The following is a 10608-nucleotide window of genomic DNA, read 5'->3' as shown; positions in this document are numbered from 1 at the left end:
TGGCAGAGGAGTATGAAGGAGATCACGAAACTCTTGGGTGCTGTCGGTGCTACTCGCCTTCCAGGATGGGGACCGCGTGATCCTCACTGTGCCTGGTTGGAGACACTACAAGATATGGCTGCCAACCGATGTCAGTGGCGTTCTTGTTGTCAGTTTCTGTCCAGATTGCCTGAGTGAATGTCTGGAGGTGTAGGCACCTCGGAATGATTGTGTTAAGCTAGCACTAAGTCCCTCCCCCATCCACCTTTATTCTTTTCTTTACAATAAGGCTTTCAAATAAGTCATGGCTGTACGGCAGTGAAGCATTGGTGTTGAGCACTGATGTCATGCTGTCGTTGATGATGATGATGAGGCAATCTCATTAGCTCCACCAAGAACAGTACAGAAACTGTTTTAAAGACCGCCCCGATGCGCTTCATGCACAGCAAATGATGACAAAAATTTATCGCTTGGTTTCGCACAAAACCCTGAACCATCAAAGGGACAAAATCAGTTTTTGACCCGAAATTCCCCCTTTTCAGATTCCTACGAAGACTTCTCACAAATATATGGGAAGCAGTTTCAACTAGAAAAATACATGACTTACCTGTCCAAATTAAACTTTCACAGTATTGTCAGTGACCCGACCTTGGTAACGCTATGGTAGATTGGTACCCTAGGACTACATGGAACCGGTTGGCTCGTTTTCGTCCAGCTTGATTAACAGATGAGTCGAGGCTAACTCAAGATATCAAACAGTATCGCTACGCATTGGAGGCCGTGAAGAAGCGAAGGTACGAGATTATTCGACATCCTGTTAATGAAACTTGTACTAACCACTATTTCAAAATACTTTTTCACACAGTTGACTTGTTTCGTGTTTGATACATTAGTTTGGTCAATTAGTCTAGAATGTGTTTGATTACGGAAATTAGCCATTGTGCTGATTCATTGGATTTCCTTGGTCTTCATTCAAGTCCAAGGAGAAAATGGTGTACCCTCTAAAAAGGTCATCAAAATCCGCTCGCTGGCTACCCTGTTCATCGGATCTTCAGACCTTCGGTTCTTAAAATTATGCTCCGTTTACTCATCGAATCGTCAGCTCATCTATCTCCATTTCATCCATCTAGATAAACTTTAATCGATGCATTGCATTCCATTTTTGTACTCATAAGGTTGCTGACAACTCGTCGACAGCCCACGACCAGTTTTGCCCTTCTTGGAGCTCATCGGCGTAGTCCAGTCCACGAGTTTATGTCAACCTTATGTTCTACTTGAACCCAAATTGAACCGCTGGAAACATCAAAAACGGGAGCTTCAGCTGGGTTGCAGGTGAGTCTTTCGACAAATTTAATTTGTTTGCAAATGAACGTATATTCACTATATGAATTCCAGTTTGAGTTCTCTTGTTGTACTGTGAACTTTATCTAGGAGGATAATAAAAAACCAAATTTGTTTGCAAATGAACGTATATTCACTATATGAATTCCAGTTTGAGTTCTCTTGTTGTACTGTGAACTTTATCTAGGTAATAAGGATAATAATCGTCTAACCGCAAAACCGTTTCGGTTCCTAGCTACCATTCCACCTGAGGACAGCACGAGGGCTGAAATACTGCCAGGTTACCCAAGCTTGGGCAAGAGTAGTCAAGATGCTGGTGTTGGGCTCGAACCACGGACCTTTCAGTCGTAATTTCTCGCCTTAACCACTGAACTCTCAAGGTAGAACATATGTCCGTATGTTTTCACTCTCTTCTCTGTTACCTACCTCCCAGATACCGCGACAAGTTACACGCGAAGAAGGGTTGCGCTATGCTCGCTTGTTCAACATGCCATACGCAGAGACCAGTGCAAAAACAAGCGAAGGGGTCAACAGCGTATTCAGTGATTTGGTTCAACGCATATATACCATTCCACAGCTGTGGGACCCAGATTCCAAACATCGTCCCGGGATGCGCCAAGCCTCCAGCCGCCTTCAACTAAATCATAACCGTCGTTCAGGGAATGGTTGTTGTTAGCCTTCATCCGCCTTCAATCGCCACCTCTTCTACGTCAGGTCACTATCCTCCTCAAATTTGAATTTCGCATACTTGACGATTCCCAAAAGGCTGTGCCAGTTTGTAACATTTCCGTTACCACTTGTTACCTAGCCTATTTGTGGCCAGTTTTTCGACTGTTGCTCACATTCTCCCCGTCTCCCATTTTCATTCGATGGTTTCGCACCCAAACTCTGTGATCCTTATCGTTCCTACCGATTTGAGTCCCACTTTATTTCATGGTCTTTTGAGTTAGTTGGTCTGAGGCAGTATTTTTATGTGTCCTTTTATCTTACTGCTACGGCGACGGGCCACTTTTGACGAATAGGTCAACAATACGCCTGTTTTTAGGTCCATTCTTCTAAACTTGGTCCGATTGGTGTTTGGAACATACTTTGAAACCTATAAGTAGCTTTTGTCTGTCTCTGTCGGTCAGTACTTGCGTTGAAGGCCGTGAACATGCACCCGCACAGGTTTTAGTAAAACTGGAATGTTGGAATCGGTTACCAACGCGATGTTTTCCAATCACTTTCTAAAGACCGTTGGTGTCTCTACTGAAGGCGTCGGAAAAGCGCATTAAATAGCTAATGATTCGGTGGAAGGTATATAATAAATAATCGTTCAGCCGTAGCACCCTTTCGGTGCCTAGCTGCCATGTCACCCGAAGGAAGCACGATAGCTGGGATGCTGCCAGGTGGTCGAAGCCTAGGCACGAGAAGCCAAGAGGTCGGGTTCGAACCACGGACCTTCTGTTCAGTAAATTCAATAAAGCACCTCCAACAAGAGCCGTAATCAAGGTACCTTCAATGCACAGTGTTCTGCTCAGTTGTCGACTAAAAAAACCTCACTTTGAACTCTAGATAGCATCTATCCTGACAGTATGGACCATGATCAGCAAAATACCAACCATCAGCTCTGGGCAGCAACCTCAATCTTCGGAATCTAATTATCCTTCGAATACTTCCCCGGACAGACTGAATCTTTGTACTACTTCTGAGTAATACTCGCCTCATCGGCCGAATATTACAGTTTGCATTTTCTTGACGTGTTGGATATATTTCGAACAAAAAACGGTTGAACGCCATTGCTTGGCCAACCAGAAGTTGCTTTATGACCGTTTCTCAAATTTGCAAAACAACGAACCCTAAATTGACACGTTCAGACTGAATCGATTATCGGTGGACAGGCAAGTGTAGGTGGCCCTTCAATTGATCGAATCCGTGTACAGTGGGATCTAAACGAGGACAACCGAAAGCGACAATTAGTTCACAATCGATCTGTGTGCCAAATTTCTAGAACAGTCGGGTTTCGTTTCGGTCCACTTAGTTATTATGGTAATTCATTCTTCTGAGTATTTGATGTCCAAATGTTTCAATCTGGTGTTTAGGATAACAATTTGGCAAATTTATTGTCGCGGTCTCATCTTCTGACCAGTGCCTCTCTACTGAGTGTGTACGTCCTTCAGTTACTGTAGAATGCAAACAATTACCAAGTGACTGTTTCGTAACTCTGGCATAGCAGTAGGTCAGCTATAGCACCATTTCGGTGCGTAGCTGCCATGCCGCCCGAAGGAAACGCGAAGACTGGGATACTGCCAGGTGGCGCAAGCGTAGAGAGGTATAACATGTTTCATCTTTGAATGTAGATGGGGCCAGATAGCAAGGCTGTAGGATGTAGTAGCGTTTGAGACTATCGATTTTATGACAGAGTCCCGGCAGGCGGGCCAGTCGATCGAAAAACCAATCACATCGTCCAATTTTCAGCATGTTCGTCTGTTCAGACGTAAAAATTCTTATGCGCTGGTGGAGCATTGCTAACAAGCCCGCCTTGCATGTCAGACGTACGGAGTTCAAACCCCTGCACGACCAAGGGTATGAATTGCTCATGAGCTCTAATAGGACTCACTAGAATAATTGAGCCAGAGCACGGGGAGAGTGATGTGAGCATGAATTCTACAGATCCCGTAACTGCCTACAACCAGAAAAATCGGCCACTAGTTGCCATTCCATCCGATGGATGCACTGGGACTGAAATATTGCCATTTGCCAAAGCCCAGACAGGAACAGTCGAGATATCGGGGTTCGATTCGAACGGCGGACCTTCTGCTCACGGACCTTCGTGCTTCAATCACTCAGCTTTCTCGAACTCGAGAATCTGATCAGAAATATTAATGCAAAGGGATGATATTATGTGAACAATGAGCAATCAGTAGTGCGTCATTCTTTGCTATAACTGTTCGGTTTGCTTATTTCGCCCCCACTGTCATGTTCCTGTTTCGGTGAAACAGTATGAAGTCAATTTATCACACCTCATTGCGTGGACACGAAGAAAAGTAGTATTGTTGTAAGTAGTATTGATTCGACCCGGAATCTACTGTAAGATGTAGTCACAAGAGTGATTCACGCTAAAGAACGCAAGAATAAGAAAACAGTTGTCAGTATGATGTGTAGGATCCGGAAACCAAATGGCCTAAAGCTATTGATGCACTTTAGTCATACAGTTGATGAAGGCGAGGATCGGTGGCGAATGATAAACTCGAACCATGGAAAGCAGTACCTACGCTCAGTGGGTAGGACTAGCTGCTATAGGAATGAGGTAGTAAAGTAACTCCTATTTACATACTGTATGGTATCAGCTGGCTTTTCCGGGGTGTATATGTAGTCGTGTGGTCTCGATAGCATGTGACGCACTGTGAGGTTCGTCCGGCGTCAGTATCACGAATGTAATGAGGAAAACTTTGCTTACCCGTGTGGCGGAATCAGAGTTTACATCTGATTTTTGTGGCTGAGAAGTAATGTTGGCGCATAAAAGCAAACAACTCATGGAAGTAAGCAGAGACCTGTGAACGTTTTGTAGAGCAGTGTGTCCTTATTGGGACGCCCAGGCGGAGCTACGCCCAGGCAGGCTTTGACCTGTAACAATTTGGGTTACACGAATTCGGTGATTGTGTATTTTTAATGGACGTTTCATCTTGTCACTGAAGGCACTCTAGGCCGAGAAGCGCTCCACAGCTTGCGAGAGTCATCGCTAGTCGGAGAACTTCAAGCCCGCGACCTTCCGACCAGTGGTCGAATAATCAGCCGTTTTGTTTGTTGAACACATACCTTTTTCTCACGTTCTAAAAGCTTCAGTAAACGGTATGTGTGGCAAGCAATTAGTTTTTAAAATCTACCGAATATTGTGTGCAATTTGACAATTGTTTACACCGAGTTTGCTTCGTATCTTTACTATTGTCCGAGTGAAAACGAAGCGGGTCGTTTGGTTACGTTTCTCAGATGGAAGTAGCTCTGAAAGTGTTCATCATTTATGGATTTGATTTGGTCAGAATCGACTAAGAGATAGGCATCAAAGCAGGCTTGGAACACGTAGAACTATCCAGAAGGAGCTCGTATTGTCCAAAATCGATTAGTGGATTTTGAAAACACGGGGACCGTTATGGTAAAATAAAACTAAAACAGTATAACCTGTAGAACATAGTGGCATATAACGTGACCAGTGTATTGCTCTACCTCACACAGGATTGTATCAGAATAATAAGCGTCTAACGTTGCCCTGAGTACCCGTCACCGTGATCCAATGAGAAAGGAAACTGTCAAGTGATTGGACACTGCACAGTTGTCAATGAGTTACTTCGGTCGCAACCTACGTTTTAGCCTCGTCCGGACATTACTTTCTCCGGTTAGAACTACTGGGCAAAACATGCACGTAAAGATGAAATCAATCATCACCATCGACTTGCGATAACAGACTAAGCAAGCCTTTTCGATTCTGTTCGCTGTTAGCGGACGTCTCAGTGCTGTCAGCTGCTGTGGTCAACGGAGTCATCTGCCAAGCCATCCCGGTTTCTCGGCCACTATTGCCCGAATTCACTTGCCTTTTTGTCTGCATTGTGAGCACCAAGCGGTAAAAATTACACTCAGTATATGTAACACTGACTCCTGTCGCCCCACCAGTGCCTAGTTCCGGAAAAAAAGACTCGCTGACAAGGAACACGACTGCGTTATTGCAAGAACCGAATGCGAAGGTACAATGGCCTCGCGCTGTTTATTGAGAGGGCACTGTCTGACCTTGCTCCAAGGCTTTTTCGCACTGCCTGACTTTGATCCAGGGCTGTTCCGGGCTACGTATTGAGGGACACTGTCTGACCTTGAGCCAGAATTGTCTCACGCTAAATTTTGAAGGACGCCGTCTAACTTTGATCCAGGGCTGTCTGATCGGCGTTTAGTAGGGTTGAGGGTCTCAGTAGGTTTCGGATATTCTGGGAAAATCTTCGGGAATCCGACCTTCCTGACAGCACAAGTTCCTTGGTGCTAGTGTACGGCACGAGGATGCCCGCATTCACGCCGGTGAAGCTCGTCAAAGGACCACTGCATTTCCGGTGTTGCATAAAGCGGCGCAGCAATATTATTAGCATGTTGTGGAATGTCGGTAGCTCGGACGCGCTGCTTGGTTGTCAGTCTGTTCGCCGAGCTTGGCAGTTGGATTGCGAACGTTTCATCACCAATCGAGGTGAAATCGTCAGTGCAGGGTTGAATGACGATGGTTGAGTGCACTGACGATGTCACCTCGATTGATGATGAAACGTTTGCAATCCAACTGCCACGCTCGGCGAACAGACCAACAACCAAGCAATATTATTACTCACAAGGTCGATGAAAAGTTTGGACAATCGACCACTATCTTTTTGGGGCCTCTCAGGTAGGCCTAGTACCTTAACCTCCATACACCGTGCTTCTTATCTGAACCCCAAACTGAGGGCGCCGGATCAAAGATGTGCTTGTGGATGAACTTTCTGCTGTAGGGTCCGTTTAATTTCGGCTGGATCTTTCATTTATAACATTCGTCATCCTCATATGTTCCACTTAGGTCACTCCTTATTTCATTTGGAGCGATACCCACGATGTCTTAGTGTGTGGTCCAATACCACTCATTCGGGTGAGTTCCATTGGGTTCTGAGATCCAGGTAAGACTCAACTTCCCCCAATCAAGTCAGTTTGTAAACAAATGTCTACCATAACCTTAACAAGTTGGGAACTATATAACAACAGATTTGTACTTTCACCCCTTGGTAATGTATCCTTCGTGAACAAGCTGTTCAGAACTGAATCAGAGGCCTCGCGATTTCATTTCTGGCATGGGTTTGCTCAGTTGAACGGGAGTAAGTGTTTTGTTAGGGGTTAGTTACGGAACAGCAAACTTCTGGTACCCGCCGGATAAATTAATCAATTCAGCCAGTCCAACATATCAGTCAGTACAGGTGTACCCACTCTCTCGTAGGATAACGTGCTCGGTTCTTTGATTATAACCATGAGTAATTATAGTCAGAATGTTATCGTGACATAGTTGAACAACGACGAACTCAGTTCATTCACCAAGGGCAAAATCGACCATAAAGTTTCTAAGTATGGATATCTTTTACTTACGCTGAGTAATCCTGTCAAATGTTGGCTTAGTTGAGTTGACAGTATTTGCTACTCAACCTCAGCCAGACTGTTGTCCTACCCGTTCTTTCCCTTTGGAATTTGGTAACAAAGTTTTCGCGCTGTGAACTCAATTCGTCGGCTGATGCACTCGTGTTGAAGTTGTGTCGCCGTTGTTAGTGCACCAGACGAGAGTTGATTCGTGTGCACGAAGTTAGAAGCCTTATTTTTGATTCCTCACTCTCGCAGACTTTGAAAAAAGCTTACAAAGGGAATTGTGGAAAGCCGAGCAAGAAACAGAAGTCATTGCCTTTGCTTCCACGAATTCATTCTTCTTGGGCAGTTTGACGAAAAATATATCATTTTGAGCTGGATTGTTAATTAGTTGTAACTGAGTTTGTCTATAAAATCATTCTTTTAAAACAGATTGATGAATTCGTTAGTAAAGTTGGTCTTTTCAGTTTTACACAGTTCCAATCTCGTTCACCGATTCTTCTGGTGACACTGGATGATTCTGCCGTCTTCATAAAACCGAGGTATTTTCGAGTACACGCTCAGTGTAATCTCGCATCAATCCAGTTCCTTACTTGGAGACCATTCGAAACAAACAGGTATTGAACTCCAGGGTTGCAACGGAGCAGTTGTTGTTTTAGTGCCAAATACATTCAGGAATTGTCTGAAACCTTCACTAGATTGAGTAGCGCCTGAGGGGGACTGTATGTATGTCATTGGTTAGCCGACCTCTGGTGTACACATAATTACTCACACGTGAGCACCAATCTCTTTTCAATTTTGTATGGGTAGACCTGAACAAGCTACTGGATATCGAAGCTGCTGAGGTGAACACTCCTTTGAGATGCTCATTAATCCGTACGAGGAGTTGACTGGGCAATTGAACCTAACAACGACTGCGTTCAGACAAAATTCGTCATAGAGCCACTGAGTACCGTAAGAAACCCAGAAATAGATAAGTCCAGCATGCCACTACATCTCAGCCACTGGGATCAAGCTCGTGAGATTTTGGAGCCAGAGACTGATCGCCATGGTGACCGGGAACAGGGTGATGTTAGCAAAAAGTTAAAAGCAGTAAGAAGACTCACATAAGGCCCCTAGTTTTAAAAAGATCTCAACAGTCCAATGAATCCATAAAACAAGTCCGGGTATCAGGAACGTATCAACCAGGTTGCCGAGTACATGAAAACCCAGTGAAAACCAACAAGGACAGGATTTTAGCAAGTTCCAGGAGAATCGTAATACGCTCTTTGAATACCCCACCTTTGCCCAGAAACGACACGTACCGGCGTTGCAGCTGTGTGGGGCTGCTACCATTGCAGTAAACTTGCCATAATCAATTAGTTACACCACGATACGATTGAAACAGTTTGAATACCCCACCTTTGCCCAGAAACGATATGTACCGGCGTTGCAGCTGTGTGGGGCTGCCACCATTGCAGTAAACTTGCTATAATCAATTAGTTACTCCACGACGCGATTGAAACAACCGCCTTTCGATTCTGATGGAACAGTGAGGTCAGTCTATGCTGAACTGTCAAGAATCACCAACAACGCGCATCTCAGGGAACCGCGAACTCACGAGTTACCATTCAGCAGTTCGAACACAACCTTCCGGCCACTAGTGGCTGGTCAGTCATGTGACTACTTCTCATTTAGATAGGATATGGCCCAATCACGGGATCTACATAACTCACCTGTCTAATTGCGAGTCAGTCACATTGCTGATCAGCCACTCATTGCCGAACGGTCAAGCATTCCAACTGCCAGTCGGGAGATAGGGGGTTCGAATTGCCCTGAAGATGCTCAGTGCCAATGACTATACAGTGTTTCTTGATTATTCAGTAGAGACTGGTTCCATTTACAGACGGAAAACTCCATTTAAAGGTCCTAAATCTCCCCATATCACCAAGGGTCCCTCAATTCAATGTCACCACAATTACTGTCTTTAGCTCCGTGATGGGAGAGAACTTTGAACTGTGGTATGAGGCGCTTACTGCTCGGTATACAAAAAAGGATCTGGGTTCATTGTCTTACTCTTAAGCTAGCTAGTCGCATTTGGCTGGCCAAAAAGTTAAGTAGTTTTATTATCATAAAGGAAACTACTCAAAAGGTCACTGAAACCTCTGACAGCCAACGACCGGTTTCGCCCCTTTTGGAGCTCAGCAGATAGGCGCAGTCCCCGAGTTTCCGTCAACCTTGAAACCAAACTGCACGAAATTAGCAAAATACACTCATTTGCAAACAAATTTGGTTTTGGGAGAGACTCCCCTGGAACACAGCTGAATTCCTCGTTTATGATGCTCCCATCCAACTGAATGTGCTGCACCAGGTCGCCTCGCGTTTCAGTCGGTACGATATTCGATACATCGCGATATATGTACATGCTTAAAGTACTACTCACAAGGTCACTGAAAACGCCTTGACAGCCCACCACCGGTCTCGTCTTTCTTGGGGTCCATCGATAGTCCGCGAGATTCCCTCAGCCTCAAGTAGTTGTATGCTATTATGGCACTAATCGAGATATCAGGGACGCGTACAAAATTGTTATGGCTTGCATGAATCTGGTGTGGGCTTAGTGACTCCACAAGTGTACATCATTGACAATGGCACAGTCTATTTATACAACGTCAGCTCATAACTTGTAGGTAGTGAGGGGTTTGATGATCCCAAATGAGGTTTCAACATGCAAGCTAATGAGTAGAGTAGGACTGGTCCAACCATGTTGGATATCTTCGTGAGTGTGCATCTCTTGAAGCTCTGAGGAGCACTGTGCCATTCTAACATGACTTATAGATTTTCAATTCAATCAGCTTGCATCTAGGCGGATTGATTTAATTTGAAGCGGTAACTCCAAACTTTGTAAATACTTGGGATTTGTGAATAGTTTGCTTAGTAGGGGAAAAGTCTACAGAATTCGAGATTTAGATTTGACTGGTCACTTCGGCACCTTCAAGTTTGCGGTTTTATTTTCTGCTTTGATTGGCTGGCTCCCAATTTGTGTTGCGGTGTGATCTTATCTCCTTGACCTCGGTCGGCATATTAGGGAAAAACGAAGCACAAAAGCAACAAAGTGCAGTTTGTGAGTGGACCAATCAGAACGGTGAAGCAATTCGCCAGCCAATCAAATACAAGTTATCCAGACCAAAGTGCAGCAAAAAC

At 44.7% G+C, this 10608-nt stretch overlaps 1 protein-coding gene across 1 annotated transcript in view; it reads left to right on the top strand.

Annotated features, from left to right (window-relative positions):
• Positions 1-2464, top strand: part of T265_13575 (hypothetical protein) — a gene marked incomplete at both ends in the record, with an annotated part of 18486 nt that extends 16022 nt beyond the window's left edge. The window contains one exon of the mRNA XM_009169534.1: positions 1754-2464. Within this exon, the coding sequence (XP_009167798.1) occupies positions 1754-1996 (243 nt within the window). The remainder of the gene's footprint in view (positions 1-1753) is intronic.
• Positions 2465-10608: the final 8144 nt, after the last annotated feature.

This window comes from Opisthorchis viverrini (genome assembly GCF_000715545.1).
Source record: "Opisthorchis viverrini unplaced genomic scaffold opera_v5_81, whole genome shotgun sequence".
NCBI lineage: Eukaryota > Metazoa > Platyhelminthes > Trematoda > Opisthorchiida > Opisthorchiidae > Opisthorchis > Opisthorchis viverrini.
This window is presented reverse-complemented; position numbering and strand designations above follow the sequence as displayed.